The 20651-nt window shown below is 43.3% G+C and overlaps 1 protein-coding gene across 5 annotated transcripts in view; it reads left to right on the top strand.

Annotated features, from left to right (window-relative positions):
- MB21D2 (Mab-21 domain containing 2) overlaps nucleotides 1-16472 on the top strand; it is a 101827-nt gene extending 85355 nt beyond the window's left edge. For 4 of the 5 annotated variants that reach the window (XM_081137728.1, XM_081137731.1, XM_081137732.1 and 1 more), the window contains one exon: nucleotides 13640-16472. In XM_081137728.1, coding sequence (XP_080993854.1) covers nucleotides 13640-14904 — 1265 coding nt within the window. In that variant the 3' untranslated portion in view covers nucleotides 14905-16472. Of the gene's footprint in view, nucleotides 1-6018; nucleotides 6082-13639 lie in introns of those variants that run through there. The other variant, XM_081137730.1, reaches the window with a different exon arrangement.
- The last annotated feature ends 4179 nt before the right edge of the window (nucleotides 16473-20651 follow it).

The following is a 20651-nucleotide window of genomic DNA, read 5'->3' as shown; positions in this document are numbered from 1 at the left end:
CCTAGAGCCTGGGTTTCTCAATCTGATTCCATTTCTTTCCCGCAGCTGAGTTGTAAATTCTGTGACTGTGTTAAACCAGCAGTTCTCAGAGTGTAGTCCTGGACTAGCAGCATCAGAATCACCTGGGAACCTGTTAGAAATGCAGGTTCTCAGGCCCACCCCAGACCCACAGAACCAGAAACGCTGGGGGCCGAGGCCCGGCAATCTGTGCTTTCACAAGCTCTCTGGGTGGTTCTGCATTTGGTTAGAGAACCACTGTGGTAACCGTACGGAATCTGTTCACTCTCCAGGGTTTCACTACATTTTACTCATTTTTCAAACTGATCAGCGAGCAGGAAAGATGGTATTATAAAACTGACCGTAACAGTAGTGCCTCTGCCTTTTCTTTCCCCCCTATTTCCCTTCCCACCCTTTCCACTCTCTCTGTGACTTCTCCCTACCAGGTACTTTGTGGTAACCTTTCACTGAAAGGGTTTCCGTGCCTTGCGAAGCTGGTAGAGTTGTCCTTTCAGCCCCCATTGCTTGACACTTACAAAGCACGGGGGCAGTAAAATCAAAGGAAAACAAATAAGAAGGGAGGGAGGGAGATGGTTGGATAGATAAATACTGGGCCATTTCTTTAAAAAAAAGTCACATGCCCAAGTAGCAAGATAAAACCAGTGTTATTAACTGACTTGGAGCAGTGTGAACAGAATGCTATTTTAGAAATGAAAAAGTACATTTTCTCAGCACCTGTAAAGTTCCAGAAACTGTATTGGGAGCTTTATGTACCTGTTTCTGTCACATCTCAGAATAGCCTTGTGAAAGATGTAGTATCACCCTCATTTTTTTAAAAGTGAGGAAACTAAGGTTTCAAAAAATCAACTTAATTCAAATGTCTTTTAGTTAAAAAATCATGCAGCTGGGGTTCTCATTCAAGTTTTTCTGTATCCTAAACTCATAATATCTCCATCACATTATCCATGCTATCTCTTAGGATAGCTTTCTTTTCCATATGCCTTTTTTCATCTCAAAGCAATGGTATTTTATCAGTGGCTGTATGACACCCCACCGTTTCAGTAGGATCCCTGCAGACAGCATGTGGGCATCTGGGCCGTGTCGGTGAGAAGCACCGCTTCTGGAACCCAAATTCATTCCTGACTCACTTCGAGAGCACATCGGTAAGATTAGGTATGAATTTAAAAAATATGTACCCAACCTGCAGGCCCTTTTCCTCTCCTTAGTTTTTTTTGTGAGAGCCTGCGCAGCAACTGAAAGAAAAATTAGGAAGGCGTGACCTCTAGTGGAATCCCTGAGAACTTCCATGTGGTTTTGTCCGAGCGTTTCTCTCCAAACTCCCCTCTTCCTGTTTTAATGGAATTACAGAATTTTTCATCTGAGCGTTACTCTCCTGACCAGTCTTGGGTCTGTGCACAAATGCTATTTTTTGTCACCACCTTAAAAATGGGATTTCTGCATCTCAGATTCACACTGCACTTGGGTTTGAGTCCTTTAATGACTTTCTCACAGGCTCCATCTTTTAAAAGAATGTTTGTCATTTAGTCTTTTTCTCACCAGTATAAAACCTAATCTGGCTGGATTTTTTGGAAGGGACTCTGTCTGAATGTGGGTGTTTGTATTTAATCGATCGTGTCTAACTTTGCTTCCAGGACAGTCGGTAGCTTTGGAAATTGTATACTTCTCTATTCAAACTGTGCGATCTCCGGTTTCAAGGCCTGGGCTGTCACTGTGCCCATCACCACCGGTTTATTGCTTGACTGCCAAGGCAGCCCCACAGCTGATACGCACTAACCCACATATGTGCTCCCAGGTGAGGGCTGGTGTGCGCCAAGAGCCCTTAAGGAGTCTTGGTTGTTATACAATTGCTTTTTCCAAGCTTAAGATTGAATAGAGGACAGAAATCAGCCACTGCCTGCTGGGTGGAGGGAGATAGAAGGTGTGAAAAAATATCCAGAGCAAAAAGTAGATCTTTTTCATTCAAAGCAAAATTAATATCCCCACCTCCCAGCTATTTATCTGTCACCCTTTGTGAGGAATGAGAGATATCCTATCTTTCCTGAATCTCAATTACTGTCACATTTCCAAAAGTTCCGCCAAAGTTGTCTTTCCTGATTTGAAGAATAGGTCATCTCAGCTCTTGAAAATTTTAGAGAGTTACTGTACAGTGAGTCCCTCCCTCTAACTTGACAGCTTTGCCTTTCTTGAGTCCATGCAATTAAACTTTCTGCTTTGAATTTGAGGGGGAGGGAGCAGACAGTCTCAATTTAAAACATATATATTTTTTAAATCCTCACGCGAGGATATTTTTCCCATTGCTTTTCAGTGGGGGTGGGGTGGAGAAACATCGATGTGCAAGAGACACGTTGATTGGTTGCCTCCCACACACACCCCGACCAGGCCGGGGATGGAGCCTGCACATACAACTTACACTTCATCTGCTGGAGTCCAAGACTTACAGAATTGGCCACTGATTCAAACAACATCCTTCAACACTATAAAGTTAAAAAAAAATAGGCAGCATTTTAGTTCACAATTTCTGGCTAGAATATCGAGTTTCCATTCTTATATCCCCAAACCACTGATTTGTGCTCTGTTTTATGACGGTTGGAGGAAAAGTGAGAGAAAGAAGCCATTTCTCAAAATACCAGTTCCAACTTCAGCATGAAGAGACTTGCTTTTTGACTTTCCCTTTGACTTTCCTCCCTCATTGTGCAGGTTCGGATTTCAAAACATTGCAACAATCGGCCCCTCTTTCAAATGTTCTACTCAAGCTTTTAAACCGCAAATTTCAGCTTCCCCACAGGGCTTTGGTTGGTTTGTGTTTTTTTAAGTCTGATTTCTTTTGATGTTAACCTTTTCGAGCTCAAACGATAAAGTGTTTTTACCTGGATACTGAAAGTAATTACCAGGTGGAGAATTGTGGCTCAGAAGTAGACTCTGCTCTTCATTGGTCTCTCAGGCTGTCAGTACTCTTTTTCTTGCCTGTTTTCCTTGGAAACATTTATTTGATACCTTAGCCCTTCCTTAAATTTTGGGTATAGGTGTAGTTGTACTCATCTGAAGTGTTATGTGGAATATTCCAGCTTTATACAATGGAAAAACTTATATGACTTCTTAATGGAGTTATTTCTTGAAATAGCAGAATTTTTGGATGTTACTACTTTGTTGTTTCGAAACTTGATTGAGGTTATTAGTGTTTGAAGTAACATTTAAATGAAGATAAAGACAATATAGGTCACCATTATTAATATATTCGGTATTACAGCAGTGAGCCATATGGAAAATTAATAACTGTTGATTTGACACTTAAAGACAAGTTATTTTCTAGGCATGGTATGTGTCTATTTTGCTGGTGCAGATAAGGAAAGAGGGCCATCTTGTAGTAACCCAGTCAGTGTAGGCATGACTGAGACCTCTGGGTTTACCATCTCTAGATTGCCCCTGGCAGAGCAGCTTTGCATTTTGATCCCTTTCTGTCCATCCTGCAAAAACAAATTGATAACCTGGTGAAGAATCCAAATGGTATGCTTCCTTCCTTCATAATAATAGTGTATGGTCAGACTAGTTTTCAGTCTAGGTAAAGTCAAAGAACTACATTATGCCTATTTTGTGCACGTGTGTGGGCCAGTCAGCCACCAAGAGCCTCAGTTTCCACCTCTGTGCCATGAGAACTGTAATGCTCTTCCCAGAATTGTTGCTGAGAACCAATGAGAAAATGACTGTGGCCGCTCTCTGGGAACTGCCGAGCGTCATACAGTGTAAAGCAATGTTTGTTTTGAGTTCATTGATTGAAACCAAGTTTTAAAAAAATCAACTTTTTTATTAATCATCTGGGCTCCTTACATCTTTCAGTGTATTTACCTGTAGTCAGAATCTAACGTTTTGCAGAAAGAGGAGTGCCTCATCGTCATGACGTCGGGGACTGTTTCTTCTGCCTTTTCTCTCCCTTATTCCTGGCACCTGAAGCTTTATTCATGTCTTTTGTTTTTGTTTTTTCACCTCAGCTGCAGCAAATGAGAGAGCTGAAACTCTGTGTCTTGCAACAAAGTCTTCAATACACTTTGAGACTCAGTTGTCAACCACACTGCCTGCCCAGACAGGGCAGCTTTCAGCCTTGGGTCAGCCTAGATGGTGCCCGTCAGCGCCAGAGTGACTAGATTCCCTGTGGGAGAACAAAAGGCAAAGTTGTGAGTCACTGGTGGTACCTGGAGACAAACAGGCCCTGGGGTGATGCTTTTAATATAGTCTTAACTCCTTGCTAAGCCTCTGTTTCCCCAGAGCTTTCATTCTAGGATTTTAGGACTTGGGAGCCCTTCTAGAATCTCTCAGTGAATGGATGGAGTGAGGGTGCCATCTCCTGGCACTTATTGGGAATTGCTTAGTAAGACAGACTTGCTTTACTCCTGTCTGTTCTTGCACATCAAAGGAAAAGTGTAGTCATAATCTTTTTCAAAAATACCGTATTAGACTTTGATCTTAGATCACACTATAATTATATAGTCATTTTTCTCCTAGTCTCCGGCTATGATTGTTGACTGAAAATTGGTAGTTTGGGAAATGTCCTAGAGTTAAATTATTCTCAGAGAACAAGAGGAGGTGCCTTTGTGTAGTTACCATAGAGTTTGTGGTCAGCTCATTAACAGGCTCCTAGCTTCTCCCTTCCATCTCTTCTGAGTAGGTAGTATGATTTCCTTGCTTGCAGATACAGTGGCTCTGAAGTCTTATCATGTCTGGAAGTGACACTGTCAATCTATGTCGCCCTGACATTTTCATCCTGGATGATTCCCGTAAACTCTATCTTTAGGTGATACCTTCATTCATTCCTCCAACTAACTTCTTTTGTGTTAGGTTTGGAGATAGTCCACAGGTCATCAGACAGAGGGACACTGACAGGTCAACAAATGATGGATAGTTGGTCTATGCACTACACTAAAGAAGGTGTGGACAAAGGTCATTGAATGGAGAGATTAAATATGTCATTTGGACTTTTTCCCCATACAATTTAGAGAAACAGGCAGAATAATCTCAAACAGAGGCTAAATGAGAAATGGTACTTCGGTCTTTGTATACAGCTTGAGACATTTACATCTGAATGAAGGGGGTCCATTTGAACAGTCTCCACTCTAAAGGTTGGTTCCTGCAATAAACTGGGAAGCTGCACTCACCTGTGTTTCAACTTTTTCTCCTCAAACCTTGCTCCCCATTGTTTTCTTTGTAGTATGAGGAAGAAGGCCTGTCTCGAAGTAATGTATGAAGTTACATCTCTCCAAAGTTCTCCAGACCTGGAAGAGGTTTTGGAATGTCCCTTGGGAAATGAGAAAAACTGGGTTATCAGCAAGGCAGAAAATGAATAGGCAAGGTGCTACCTCTCAATGCACCGGAAAACACATTTGCTTTTTGGAGGCAGCTGATGAGCTCTTTTTGAGAGCAGTGCTCAGATCTAGTTTTATAAGATTCATGTACTAGATCTGAGGCTTGATGTGGGAAAGCAAGTAATTCAGTATCATCGGCTTATGCTTCTGTTCTTTTGGCCAATTATACATCTGAGGTGTGATTTGATCCAGAATTATTAGCAGAGATGAGCCTGCCCCCCCCTCCCCGCCCAGTTTTAGAAAGAACCGCCATGGTGTGGTAGCTCATTTGGGAGGTGAGAGAGCAGAGCAGTTGAAACGGAGAAGCAGGAAAAGTCAACAAAGGGGGTCTGTTCATGAGCTAAGTGTACAGACCCCCTGGTAATTTGTGTAGAACCCATCTTAGAATTTTTCTTTTCCTTTTTTTCCACCTTAGAATTTTCCCACCAGAGTCTGGAGAAGCTGGGGCATTTGCCCACTGACTCCTGTCCTCTGTTGGCTGAGGGTTGCCCCAGTGACACCAGTTCTACTGCATTGACTCCCCTGCACATCCTGGTAGATCCTGGAGTAGAACCACTGGCCTTGAGGAGGGAAGCTGCCAGGTGCAGGAAACTACCTATGAAGCTGCAAGTGAAATCAAGAGCAGTCTGGGGACGCAGGGCAGGGCATCAACAGTGTCTCCTCCACACACACCGAAACATACTCATGTGTTCACATGTAGGAGGAAACGGTAAAATCAAGGGAAGCCTATATAATAATAGGGAGTTACTATTAATTTTGTTTACATATTAGAGTAGTGCATATACATTATCAAACGAGAAAGGAATGCAAAATGGAAACCCCCCTGGGCTGGGTCCCAGGCAGAGGTGATTGTGATACAGTTGACCTAATTCAGAACATCTCCATCACAAGTTTATTGCTTCTCTGTTCCTGAGAAAGGTAGTCTGTCATCATTGATACGTTCTGTATCCTTCTGTAGCCCCTTGATGCCATATTGGCAGCACTCTTGCTTTTCACCTGCTATTGTTTTTATCTGTCAAGGATGAGCCTTCTGAAGTGAGCACTCCTTGTAAATGGAAAATCTAGCGTTTGTGCCCTGGGATGACTGCGGGAAACTGCTAAGTGGGGCCAATTAGACTCCCCTTTGCGTCTTCACAGTAAGTTCTGATTGGCAGAAACCGTGAGCTTTGAAATGATTCTAAGAACTAAAAAGAAAGGAGAGGGCAGGCCTTAGGGATGGGGAGAATATATTGATAACGTGTGTGGGCACGTGCTGAGCCCCCCGCTCACTGACCGCCAGCTAAGCACCTGACCACACAGTGACTGGGTGTGCCTCCCCTTGTTCCTGTGCCACAACTTCATTTAGGAAACAGGCCCAGGGTGTTGATTATGTTGGCCATAGATGAACTGGACTTGAATCCAGGCCTAACCCACGTGTGCGCTCTCTGCACAGTGGTTTAGTAGACTTCCAAAACGCCGGCCAGTCTTTAGAACTTGAGTGTTAACTTTAAGAATGAAAATAATGAGAAATCAGGCTTTTTTCCTCCACCTGACTTGGATTATTAATAAGTGATTTTCTTAGACATATGCTGACTATATTTCATGTTATATCCTGTAGCAAGTGTCATGATCCCAGGGTTCTGGTTAGTGAGGTATACGAGTTGAAGGAAACAAACCGCACATTCAACAAGCAGTTGCCGTCTACCCCCACGGCCTGGGTTAGCCGCGGGTTAGCCGCGGCAGTGATGAAACCTTGACTACCCGGGCTTCTAGGCTGTTGACTATGATCATCATATCTTTCATTTGCCGAGCCTCTTTGCCAGTTACTGTGCCAAATGTTTTACACTGTTATCTCGTGTAGGAGGGAAAATAAACCGTGAGCACAGCCCCCTGTGATAGTAGGTGTAGAATGTGCTGATGTAAGAATTCAGATCAAGACCCTCCCAGAGGGGACGGGTTACGTGTTGCACAGGGCAGTGGCCCTCAGGGAGCAAGGAGGGGCTGGAACCCGCCTGGCCTCCGCCGTGGCCTCCGGCAGAGCAGGCGATCCCAGGCCAGCAGCCGGCTGGGGCGGCCGAGGGAGAGCTTGCCCGCTCCTTTCCTTTTCTCTAACATGCTTTGTATGCCTTACGTGTGCTAGAGGCTTTCGGTAGATTATCTTGTTCAGGTAAATCTTCAAAACAACTCTGGGGAATAGGTGTTATTTGGTTAATCCAGTTTTATAGGTGGTAGAGAAAGAGAAGAACATATGGGGAAATTAATGCAATATCTACTATCTGCTTAGACATTTCATATCAACCCGAAAAGGGCAATTTTATAGGGTTTTTGTTTGTTTTAAATAGATGAGGAATTGGAAGCTCAGAGAGGTTAAATAACATGTCAGACTTAAGTAGTAAATGAGAAACCTAGGATTCAAACCCAAGCCTGTCTTACTCTGACAGGCTCTTGCACACATATTAGTGTCAAAATGAGGAAAGATCAAGGAGGACTTCTTTGAAGAGGCATTTTTTGAATCATTTCTGTTACTATATATAATTTGGTCAGTAGGTCATTACCATATGTGAATTAATCAATTTTGGATTTAAATAAAATAACATTCAGTTATCTCAGAAATCATGCCAAATAAAACTGATTCTTTGATTTATGAACATATTACTATAATTATTAATATTAATGACCACTCAGCATATTATTGAAAAGCTGGGAATCTCTATTGGTGTCTGTCTTCTGTATTGCTTGTGTCTAATAGTATATTTATATCAGAGTACAGTACTAATAGCTTCTTGCAAGCCGGGTCAGGTCCATTCTTTCCTATAATTAATGTGGGTGGTCAGATGTGTTCTGCCTGTCCAAGGTTATATTCCAGCTTTGACCAACGAAAGCATAAAGCTGGCACTTTGCCTTGTGACCTCTGCTACTCCCCTTCAGGGCCACTCTGCATTCATGGCAAGTTGGGTCATTGTCTTGGGAGAACAGTATGTATGTGGCATTTTGACCTTTGCCACAAATGTGGAAAGAAGACAACATTGTTAATCTGTCATTAGGGCTGTGTGACCTTGAATTTGTTATTTTTCCTCTTCAAACCTTAGTGTTTTTTTTACAAACATGCTTTGTTAAAATGAGGAACTTCATATATATGATTTCTGGTTATGAATGAGGGAAATGTTAAAATATTCCCCAAATTGAGGACATTAAAAATCCCATAGATGGGTGACTCTGTTAGAAGAAGGTGGCCATGCCTACTTCTCAGAATGTCAGGGAAGCTTGGCAAGGATATTTACCCCTTTGAATCATAAATCATAATATTTTTATAGGAAGGTTTTACTTTGTTGATTAACAACCAAGGAAACTGCTCCCCTGGGAGTGTATCAGAATCACAGAAGGACTTTTGTCAACATGGTCCCATTCTGCACCCTCCCCCCATGAAGAGTCATTGCCAGGAGAAGGCGCTGTTGTTGGTGCCACAGTTGGGGCAAAAGGAATAACACTTTCTTACAAAACAACAAATAATATGGAGGTATTCAAGTCCTTTTTAACTACATAGAAACCTTTTTATATATATGGGCAAAGATAAAGAGATAAAATGTATCTGGTTCTGTGCTTTAATGATAAGACATAAACCTTTTACTCCTCTGATAGATTTTTCTCTGCTCACCATATGTAACAGGTTTTTTGTGTGTTTTTTTTTAAGGAATCTATACAAGTACTAATTTCTCTCAGCTACTTGGTATTTATTAAGCTACCTGTCTGATTTCAAATGATGCCTAGTTCCTGTGCCCTGTTATTAGTATTCTGGCATTTTGTGTTTGAGGGATGCAGGTTAGTAATTTGAATTCAATGGAATGTGCTAAAGTTTTATTCATGAGAGTACAAGGGAGTCAGGGACAGAGTTCCATTTTGTACCCTATATTCTAAAGAAAATCAGCAAAAAACACAGTGGGTGACAGGGAACTCATTCCTTCAAGGCCCCAGTAATATTAAGGCCTTCTTAAGCAGAAACTATGAAATAAACTGAAGTCGAGGAGTCAGTGATAGGAACTGAGGCAGTTTTACTTTGTGGTTTAAGAGCAGACCTATGGTAATACTTCCACGAAAAGACCCACCGAGAGGAATAAGCTCTTTCTCCATCCCACCTTTTCTTTGCTTCCAACAAGCTCGGTGGTCTGCGAGCGTCTTCCTTTTGTTGGATAACTTACTGGTACCTAAACAGCCAGAGGCTCTCAATCTTACCCCCCTGCAGTTGCGCAAACATCCTTGGATCAGTTCAGGGGTGGCACTGGCTGGAACTGATGCCTACAGCCAAAGCGTACAACTGCATTTCCCCCCCTTTTTCCTTCCCAGCCCCTGGCTGTGTTTTAGTTGCGTGGCAACCCATCTGCTGTGATAGCTGATGTCAGCTCATTTTCACTTAAACTTGGCCCAGGAAAGTTTTCAAGATGGGCACTTGAGTTTGCATAATGCTGGGGGAAGGCTCCGGTTTATGTTACCAAATCATAAAACTGCAGACTAATGGTCTCTGGCAGGGGAAATGTAAATGCGGATCACAGGGGATTAGCTTTCAGAACAGTGTGGCCTTAGGGACTTCGTTTCTAACTTTTTAGGAGCTTAGCAAATGAGCCTCAGCCATATTCTATTTGCTGCTGAAGTTCTCTCTGTGCTTTAAAGGAATAAGAAGTGTTCAAAATTACCCTAACTCCTCAATATTAGCATTTAGCCAAATACTTGATATGCCTGTTTTTGAAAGAAGGGCCAACATTTTCCCTGGGTGCCTAAGCAGCAGTTGGGAGGAAAAAGGAGTCATCTAGTGGATAATAGGTAGAAAAATATTCCTTTAGTCCAGCAGAGGGCAGAAGGGAGTTTTAGCTTTTTCTCACCTATGACTATCCAAATTTGTGACAATCCCAGGCAAAATTCAGGGACATGTTTGTAAACAGATGATTGCCCAGCCCGTTACTGCCTGAGTTATTCTGGTTGTAAAGACAGGCTCTAGTTACTGTGCTCAGAGCCAGTGTGATCCTGTCTATAAAAGGATGCACGGAAGACTGAGTTCTTTATGCCTAAAAGGGGACAATGGCGTTGTACCCAAATAATAGCACCGCTCTCCATTGATTCAGATCTTGATTACTAACCACAGTACGGCAGTTTGCAGTTTTCCCCCATTTATGTTTGTGGCACTCCAAATAGTGCAGTGAAAGAATATTTGAAACAAAGGTGAGGAAATTATTTCATTATCAGATGTTTCTCTTTTAATGTAACAGTACCTACATGTAACTCTATAAAATAGTGAAAATGGTTTTCACAACCTACTCTGGCTTCTGAGAAGTCAATATTACCCTCTTACCACTAAGCTGCAACTTGGGGCGGCAGTGTTGGTGCCAGTGTCAGATGAGGTTAATACTGAAACATGATGACAATTAAGAAATTAGCCCTGGCCTGCGTACTGCAGGGTCCCAGGTTCAATTCCTGCCAAGGGCACGTACCTCAGTTGCAGGCTCGATCCCCAGCTCCGGTCAGGGTCCGTGCAGGAGGCAACCAGTAGACGTGTCTCTCTGACATTGGTGTTTCCCTCTCCCTCCCTCCCTCTCTCTCTCTTTTCCCCTCCTTCCATTCTCTCTGAAAAGCGTGGAAAAAATATCCTCAGGTGAGGATTAAAAAAAAGAAATGAGCCTTTGTCTTGGTGTTTATATAATTTTAAATCCTGCTTATTAATCTTTGGATTTTAAAAACACTTTTAAAAGGAACATAAATTTTCCACACTGATTTGTAGGGAAGGCTGTTTTTGCTTGGGGTACTATGTTGTATCTTTCTTTTTTCCTGACCTCTTTCTCTCTCTCTCTCTCCCTCTCTCTCTTTCTTTCTTTTCTTCCTTAGTATGATATAGTGACTTAGATTGGGTTCCCCAGGAAGCAGCCCCTATAATGGACGTGGGATATTTCCTGAGGAGCAGCCCTGGCCCTGCACCTGTGGAAGGAGCAGGGAGGGGAAGGAAGCAGGGTCAGGCAGAGGGAGTTTGATTTCCCCGAGGGCCCAGGGTCAGCCTTAGCTCCCCACCGGGAACTCTGCATTCACATGACTCCTCAGAGTACCCTGAACTGGAGCCCTCCCACGCCAATCAGTTATTGGATGTGTACCCTCCACCCCCACCCCAATCACGGGACAGGGCCTTGGTTGAGGTGGCTCTTTACAGCTCACACAGTCATTAAGGGGTTACAGCACCCCCAGGAGCTGGGACAAGCTGTCCTTTATTGAAGAAGGTGGCTCATCTAGCACAGGTTGGGTGAGAAAGAGCTCCCAAAATTAGGTACTTTGGATTTTCTTTTTGATAAATTGTTGCCTCTTTACCATTGGATAACTTACTGATTGCTTTAAAAAGAAATTGATAGCTTGCTATATTCCAATCTGTAGGGAAGGAGATGGTACTAAATAAGAGACTTTTTCATGGTTAATGTGGTTTGAAAAATAGGATTTTAAAGAATGAAAATGAGAATTTTTTTTATTTATAAGTAAGTGTTAAATTCTGAAATATATAGTGGTAGCACAGATACGTATATATGGTTTATTTATTTGCATCGGTGTTGTCCTATGAATAACAAACTATGTTGATTAAATGTAATTTCAGAGAATAATGGCATTGTAGTTTGTGGTAGTTCTTTGCAATCGATGGGCAAAAGTTGTTGAATAAATCACAGAAAGTGATGCTGGTCGTCTGTCCGATAGTAAAGCACAGGAGGCAGGGATGGTAGGTTTGTATGCTGTTCATGGAACCGTCACTTATGTCTAGTCTTTATTTCAGCACTTCATGTTTAAGCTCTGTTAATTCCATCTAGCCATTTGTCATTCAGTCATAGTAGCTTCACTTGTGTGCCTCCTGCATCCGGACCCCTATGCCTGCTTAATGAGATGTGGTTCTCACTCTCAAAGAGCTCAGAATATCTTTTAAAAATCACATTTGTAACGTTACCACCAGTCTCATCAGAAGAGTATACTATTTGAGAAAATGTTAGGTTCATGATGAAGATCAGTTTTCTAAAAATTATTATTTTTTATTGAAAGCTCCAGTTTTTACATCGGCAATAAACATTTCAGTTGTTTTCATGAAGACAGGCTCATTGTGGTAATTTTTAAAAATGAAAATGTCTATCAAATACCCATCTGAATACCCATATTTTATCAATTGTTTTTAAAGTAAAAATGGTCCTGGAGAAAAGCAGCTAATTTAGGCCACAGCTCAGAGTCACATGTTTTTTTAAACTTATTGATTGATTTTTAGAGAGAAAGGATGTGAGGGGGAGAGAGAGAAACACATAGACTTTTTGTTCCACTTATTTATGCATTCATGGGTTGATTCCGTAGGTGCCCTGACCGGGGATTGAACCTGCGCCTTGGTGTATTGGGATGGCTCTCTAACCAGCTGAGTTACCCGGCCAGAGCACATGGGTACTTTTCTTAGAGACAGCTTTTGTGTTTCAGTATGAAGAGGAAGTGCTTTGTGGTTCCTTCCCATTTCTCACACAGGGTATCAGGATATACGAAAGGTGGCTCAAGAGTTGGCATCTAACAAAACTAAAACTAATCTTTTTTTTTCTTTTTCCCCATTAAGGATTTTCTGAAGTGAAACTGGATTTTTTTTCATGCCAGGGCATGTCAGTAGCACAGAATCCGGTGACTGCTCGAACGGTTTGGTTCCACCGCCGTGACTAGTGCTAAGGTGTCAGCAGCTTTGCTTTCCCATTGCTTTTGTGCCATCAGTTCAAGTGTCAACACAGTGAAAAGGCAAACACTACATTAGTATTATGAAGAGAATTGTGACTTCACTGCCCCCTGAAAGTGTCCCACTTCCAGTGCGTTCGGAGCCCAGGTTGACTTTTGCTGGTGTAGAGGACCGTTTTCAGCAGGGAGAGCCTGGGGGGGGAGGCTGCTTTGGCAAGAGACCAGAGAGCCTGGCTTTGTTTGACGGCAGCCGAGAGAGACCCGGGAAGGAAGGATTGAAGCTTACTGGGGTTTTCAGCCTGAGCGACTAAGTGAATGGCGATACCATTAACCGAGGTGATGACTGGGGAAGAGGAGCCCTGGTTTATGATTGGAAGTGCTTCTGCTGTCACTGAGAGAAATCTATTATAATTCTCCCAGTTGGAAAAGGGTGGATTCAAGCTGGGCCGGTGCTGGAGCCTAAGGTCTGGTTTTGCACTGATGACGAGTGGTGGCTTTTGGAGGCTCCGCACATTCTGTATTAATGCGTGGCTCTCGTGTCTGCTTCCTGTAATAGTACTTTCTCTTTCTGATTCTAGGAATGGTGCAAAAGCTGGACCAAAAGCTTCCAGTGGCCAATGAGTACCTGTTGCTCTCTGGAGGAGTCCGGGAAGGCGTGGTGGACCTGGACTTAGATGAGCTTAATATCTATGCCCGGGGTACTGACTACGATATGGACTTTACCCTTCTGGTGCCAGCCCTTAAGCTGCATGACCGTAATCAGCCTGTGACACTCGATATGCGCCACTCAGCCTTGTGCCACTCTTGGCTGAGCCTCCGGCTCTTCGACGAGGGGACGATCAGTAAATGGAAAGACTGCTGCACCATCGTGGATCATATCAACGGTGCCACCAACTACTTCTTCTCCCCAACCAGAGTGGCTGACTGGTTCTATGACTCCATCAGCATCGTCCTGTCGGAGATCCAGAAGAAACCCCAGCGCGGGATGCCAAAGGTGGAGAAGGTGGAGAAGAACGGGACCATCATCTCCATCATTCTGGGTGTGGGGAGCAGTCGCATGTTGTACGACATTGTCCCGGTGGTGTCCTTCAAAGGCTGGCCTGCGGTGGCCCAGAGCTGGCTCATGGAGAACCACTTCTGGGATGGGAAGATCACGGAGGAAGAGGTCATCAGTGGGTTTTACTTGGTGCCTGCTTGCTCCTACAAGGGGAAAAAGGACAACGAATGGCGGCTGTCCTTTGCCAGGAGCGAGGTGCAGCTGAAGAAGTGCATCTCCAGCAGCCTCATGCAGGCCTACCAGGCGTGCAAAGCCATCATCATTAAACTGCTGTCCCGGCCCAAGGCTATCAGCCCCTATCACCTGCGGAGCATGATGCTCTGGGCCTGCGACAGACTGCCCGCCAACTACTTGGCTCAAGAAGACTATGCAGCCCACTTTTTGCTGGGCCTCATTGATGACCTGCAGCACTGTCTGGTCAACAAGATGTGCCCCAACTACTTCATCCCTCAGTGCAACATGCTGGAGCACCTGTCGGAGGAGACCGTGGTGCTCCAGGCGCGGAAGCTGTCGTCCGTGCGCTCAGACCCCGCGGAGCACCTGCGCACGGCCATCGAGCACGTCAAGGCAGCCAACCGGCTGACGCTGGAGCTCCAGAGGCGAGGGAGCACCACCAGCATCCCCTCCCCGCAGTCGGACGGAGGGGACCCCAACCAGCCCGACGACCGTTTGGCCAAAAAACTGCAGCAGCTGGTGACTGAGAACCCGGGGAAGTCCATCTCTGTCTTTATTAACCCCGATGACGTCACAAGGCCCCATTTCAGAATTGATGATAAATTTTTCTGAGCATTTTGCTGCCTTTTCCCCCTCCTGGTTCTGAAACTCACATCCTGTGTCATGTGGTTTGTGCCGCTCCGCTGTCTTTCCGTTTTTACACATCCAGCCCCGATTGGATGTGAAGGACACAGTTGAAGTCTCCTGTTTCTGCAGGACGGTGCAGGCTCTGAAACAGTATATTACTATTTCTTATTCTGCCTCTGGTTTTGTTTACTGTTTATAGTTATTGTCACATAGTTTTTTGGTTTTTTTTTTAAAGAAGAACTTGAGCCATAGACGAAGATGCCCATGAATTCTCTTGCTTTGTCCTGTTTCATACTTTCTGCGAATTTGTTAATGGGAATGGGGAAATAGACCTCTTTCTGACACATAAGGATTCTATTATTTTTTGTTTTGGTTTATTTGTCTTTATTTTTTTTAATGAGCTGTCATCACTACAGCTATCTGAGAATCTCCTGAACCTGGGAACTACCTGGTGTGCTAGGCGGATCGAATTCTTTTCACCAGTGGCCAGAGTAGTTTCCCCTTTCCACCAAACACTGTCGACTTCGAAACTGATAATGCTACAATTCTGTTTTGGAGCAACTTCATTGAATGTAATTGTCCTCAAATCAGAACTTTGGATGGTTTGGAGGGTGTGTTTGACAGCTTTCCAAACAGAATTAAGGTTCCCAAATGGTAGTTTTAGTGTGTGTAATTATTTGAAGCCTTATTTAAACCTTATTAAAGAACATACCATTATAATTGTTATTTGCACTAATGAAACCATTGCCATTGTCAGAGTTCCCATGTGTGTGTTTCAGTATAAATTGACATTCTCTGTTGAAATGCTATCTTTTTTGTTTTTAGCCCATTTCTCTCAATCAGTGGAGGGATTCTTTACATTTGTTTACTTCTTTAATTGTGGGCTCCTGTTTTGCCCTCTCTGATAGTCCTGGTTCCTGTCTTACTGAGAGAACTTTTTAAAGCTTTATACCTGCTGAGTGACTTTACCTGAAGCTGGGAAAATATATACTTGATAGAATAGGTGTCTTTGTATGTATTTCTTTTGGGGTTATAAGGGTAAGCTTTTTTTGTAAAGTCTCTTTGCTTCTACTGAGAGTTTTGAGGAAAACTGGCAGGAAGAATTTACAATCCCCAAATAGAAGATATGCCTGTTCAAAAGCAGGTCGGCTATAGAGCAGAAACCAGGATGTCTCTGTGGGCAGCAGCCATGGTGTAGAGCTATCCCATCTTCATGAATAAAATTTCCTGCCATGCGTAGGTGCCACAAAGCATTGGCTCCGTTTTGGTACGGACTCACTGCCAGCTGTGGTGGTTGAGAGGTCAGGGGCCTGCTGATCTCTCAAACAATGACCTCGATGTCTACTATTGGGAAAGTCAAGCAACATTGTGGTTTTGATCTTGAATGTCCAGACTTACAGGTTCGATTGAAATCAGGCATATGTGGTGGTCCTGGGGTTTTGCATGGGAATTAATGTAATGTTTATAAATGAAAATGAAATCATTCAACCATCTTAAGTCAAACATAAAAATAATCATAATAAAAGAAACATACTGGCCTTGGAATTTTGTTGTTGCTGCTGTTGTTAGTTTGTAATGAGGCTACTATTGTTAGTAATTCCAACAGTAATTTTCAGTAAAATTGGGGCTTACTATTATCTTTGAGACCAGATTTTCCTGTAGTGAACACCCAGTATTCTTTCTTCCCTTCCCCTATTTGTTTTTTTTACTAGTATCTACCTGTCCTCCACATAATCTATGTCCTTCTTGGAAAATGACTGTATCCCAAGCTCCAAACTGCACCGATTGGTGCAGGCCAGTAGACATAACCATTTCCCTGGCCACAGTCACTCACTGGGCATTGGCGTGGAATGTAAGCTGCTCCAATCAGACATGCTCGGGTTCCAGATCAGGATGCTGGGCAGAACATGCACTCTGGATATGGAAGACGAAGCCCTTGGCCTCTATCACTCTCACAGCTGTCACAGAATCATGACTAGAGTCAGCCTGAGGATGAAACTGACACTGGGTGACAGTGAGATGGGGGTGGGTAACATAAGTCACCACACTCTGCCCTACCCCCTCCCAAGTCTGAGACCTCTCCTCCCACTGGACTTTCTACTTAAATGAGTCAACACTAGTTTTTTGGTTTTTTTTAATCCTCACCTGAGGATGTTTTTTCCATTGCTTTTCAGAAAGAGTGGAAGGGAGAGAGAGAGAGAAACATCAGTGTGAGAGACACATCGATTGGTTGCCTCCTGCACGTGCCCTGACCGGGGATTGAGCCTGCCACCGAGGTCCATGCCCTTGACCGGAATCGAACCTGAGACCCTTCAGTATGTGGGCCAACACTCTAACCACTGAGCAAAACCTACTAGGGCAACACTTAGTTCTTTTAGCAGTTTGAATGTGGTTCAGTTCATCAAAATATTTAAATTGGCACACTAAACTCTCTCAGTGTATTTAAACTATTTAAGTTGTTTGTCTCTTTTCTTTCTAGGAATAGATATCAAGGGTATCCATGCATTTTATCTAAAAACTGGTTTATGCTATCTGATTTAATTAATTCCAAAGAATAGCATAGCCTCTATAACTAATAAATATTTACCTGGTGAAGTCTGTTAAAATTTATTATACTTTGACCTTTATGCTAAACTTCCTGAGTTAAAAGAAATTGTTATAAACCACTGAAGTAGCAGGCACATTCAAAGGCATTGGCTCCCTTCAAAGTCAAGTCTACACTGCTGCTATACCTGTGTTTTGAAATGGCATCTCCAATTAAGTCACCAACATTTACGGTATTTCAAATGCTGTTTGCAGACAATATTTTGTTACAGGTGTCATAAGAACCTAGCTTCAGTGATCTTTTTGGCACCTTTTTTTTTCTCCTTTTGCTACTTCAAATTCTAGTGAGGAACTCTACAAATTCTTGCTAAACTTCATTGAAAAGTCCAGAGGCCCCTGGGATCTAGTAATTTTAAAACTGTTTTTAATTCCTGGAATTACGATCAGCACTATAAACCTAAGACTCGGGCCAGACCCCGTGTTGAAGGTAGGTAAAAATAGGATGGAGCTAATACCTTTCCTTGTCTGGAACTTAGAAAATCATTGAACTACTAACCTTTCTTCTGAAGCCGAAACACTGGTAAAATCACTTCTGTTTCAGGTACAATGTAAAATGCCTTGAGGCTGAAGTCAGAATTTCAGCTTTACTTATAAGTGATTTTTTGGCTCTGGGAATTCACAGGCTGTAACTCAACAGGTTTTCAATTGTCTGATGAGACCTGGTTTCACATATGTTATGAGTAGCTTATGTTCTGCCCTCTCTGCCTTTCTCATCTGAACTGTAAGATCCAAAGACATTTGAAAAATAGGGAGTGTCCCTGAAATTGTTCAGCATTGTTTCAGAGAAAACGAGAGGCAGGCATACCTGGCTCACTTTACTTTCAGGTGGAGATGCGAGGAAGCGGGGAGGCAGGTGTCTTCTGGGGCTGGTAGAAGAGCCCTTAGTCATTTCTGCGTGGCCCCCCTTACACACACCTGCACACACGCACACACCCGCTTTCGCATCACTGACGAGGTCGCTTTAGCCTGACTGTTCATAACACTTCCTGGGGGAATTAGGCCCACTGGCTGGTCACAGGTACGAGCTGATTATTTGGGATCAGGCCGCCTTGCTGAGGAAAGCTTCCTGGCGAGTCAGCCTTGCGTGGGCTTGTGCTTAGCAGCAGCTGCCGGGCCCGGGGCCGGGCGGCTTCCCGCTGCTCCAGGGCCCTGCCGTGGCCTTCGGGGAAGTAGGTGACCGTCGTCTGCTAAGCTCACTCCAGAACCTCCTCCCTCGGGTGGTCCAAGGGCTGCCTGCATGGCCGTGTCCCTCCCAGCTGATCATTAGAGGGGTCCAGGAAGGATTTTTATTTCACGCTCCCCATATGCTGACCTGGAGGGTAAAACTTTTTGCCATTAAATGGAGCCCTAACTGCTGTTTATACTAAAGGAAGGTTGGGCGTCACTTCCTGTTACTGTTACTTTGTTAATATCAGATAAAAACATACGTATTTTTCACTGATTGAAGTGATATAATTAACGCTCCTCTCTGAGGAAAATAGCCAATTTAAAAAAATGTACCTCTTATTCTGTCATTTCCTCAGTAGGTAAACAATATATGATCTAAACATTGTTTAGAATAAATATTCGCCAGTGGAGAGTTATTGGCAACACGTCCAAAATCCTCTTCTGTTAATTAGCTGGAAAATATATTGTTTTCTTTTTTTTTTAACTCTCACCCAAGGACATTTTTCCCATTGCTTTTCAGAGAGAGGAGAAGGGAGACAGAGAGACAGAAATATCAATGTGAGAGAGACACATTGATTGGTTGCCCCTGACTGGGGCCGGGGATCGAGCCTGCAACCAAGGCACCTGCCCTTGACCAGAATCAAACCTGGGGCCCTTCAGTCTGCAGGCCGACGCTCTAACCACTGAGCCAAACCGGCCAGGGCTTTACTTTTGAACAGAACATTCATTGTATAAGCTAGAAATCAAGCTGTAATAATTTAACTACAATAATCGTATCTCTCCATTTTATAGTGATATCCTAACAGCAGTACATTCAAAAGCATCATGCTTCATAGATCATTTGCTATATGAGACTAAACTTTTATACTAATGTAGTGTGACCCTGGCCGCCTGAGTTCGGGTGGCAGTTTTCAATCTACAATTGGGTCCAGACATTCATCAAACATCAGGGAGCCCATATGCCTGGGTCTGTGGGTTAAGAACAATGCAGACATTTCAGAAAAGTCACATTTTAATCCCCCACGTAAAAGCACTGGTGTTCAAAGATCTTCCCAGACACACTGAGCCTCACGTTGGTATGACAGTTGAGATGAGAATGTTTGATTTTCTAGATCACTTCCCATTTCTTTTCAGCATGAACAGACTCTTCGTGTGACTTTGGTAGGGGTAAACACATTGATACAGCTTCCATATGCCTTCTTCTGCTCCACCAATTAATCACAGACGCTAAAGGGGGCTAAATGTGGGTAGAGGCTAAAAGTTGTTTCTCTGACTTTACTTCCATACCTGTGAAGTGCAGAACCGGGGTAGCCGCTCCCTTCCTTTCTGGCGTTCCCAGTGTAAGATTGCCTCTGTTGCCAAATCATCTCAGTTTTAGATTTATAAATTTATGTACACACCTGACATTAATTAATGTACAATTTACGACTGATAAATGGGATTTGCAGATCCAGGCAGGGGCTCCAGATGACCGGTGGCAGATGGAAATGGCAGGGAGTGCTCAGATAGGGGAGGTTAATGAGAGGAGGCTGCTTTTGCTTACCCCCCTCTCCTTCCTTTCACTCTAGGTGGCATTACTGTTCTGCCAGCTCCCCAAGGCCAGTCTCGTGGTCATAAGTACAGATCTCTCTGCGCCCTCTGCACAGCTGTCTTTGTGACATTTTATAAAGCTGTGGCTTACAAAAGGATTTTACTGGAAAACTGAAATTTCTTTTGGCTCTCAGGTCACTAAATATAGCTTGAGCACTGACCTTAGCAAACTCACACATCAGTTTTGTTCAGCATTTTTTTATGCAAAAATTCTGAGAGAAACAAAGCCATTTGGGGATTTGCGTGACAAGAAGGTAAGACTATATTGAGTATACAAATCTGCTTCAATTAGTCTCTAACTACCACGTGCACCTCATGGTAGAAACCTTTGGAGCAATGTCTCCCATCATAATCCTGTGACTCTGACAAGA

Source organism: Miniopterus schreibersii (assembly GCF_964146895.1).
Source record: "Miniopterus schreibersii genome assembly, chromosome: 5".
NCBI classification, from domain to species: Eukaryota; Metazoa; Chordata; class Mammalia; order Chiroptera; family Miniopteridae; genus Miniopterus; species Miniopterus schreibersii.
The sequence above is the reverse complement of the archived record's forward strand: the minus strand, read 5'-3'. Positions and strand labels throughout refer to the sequence as shown.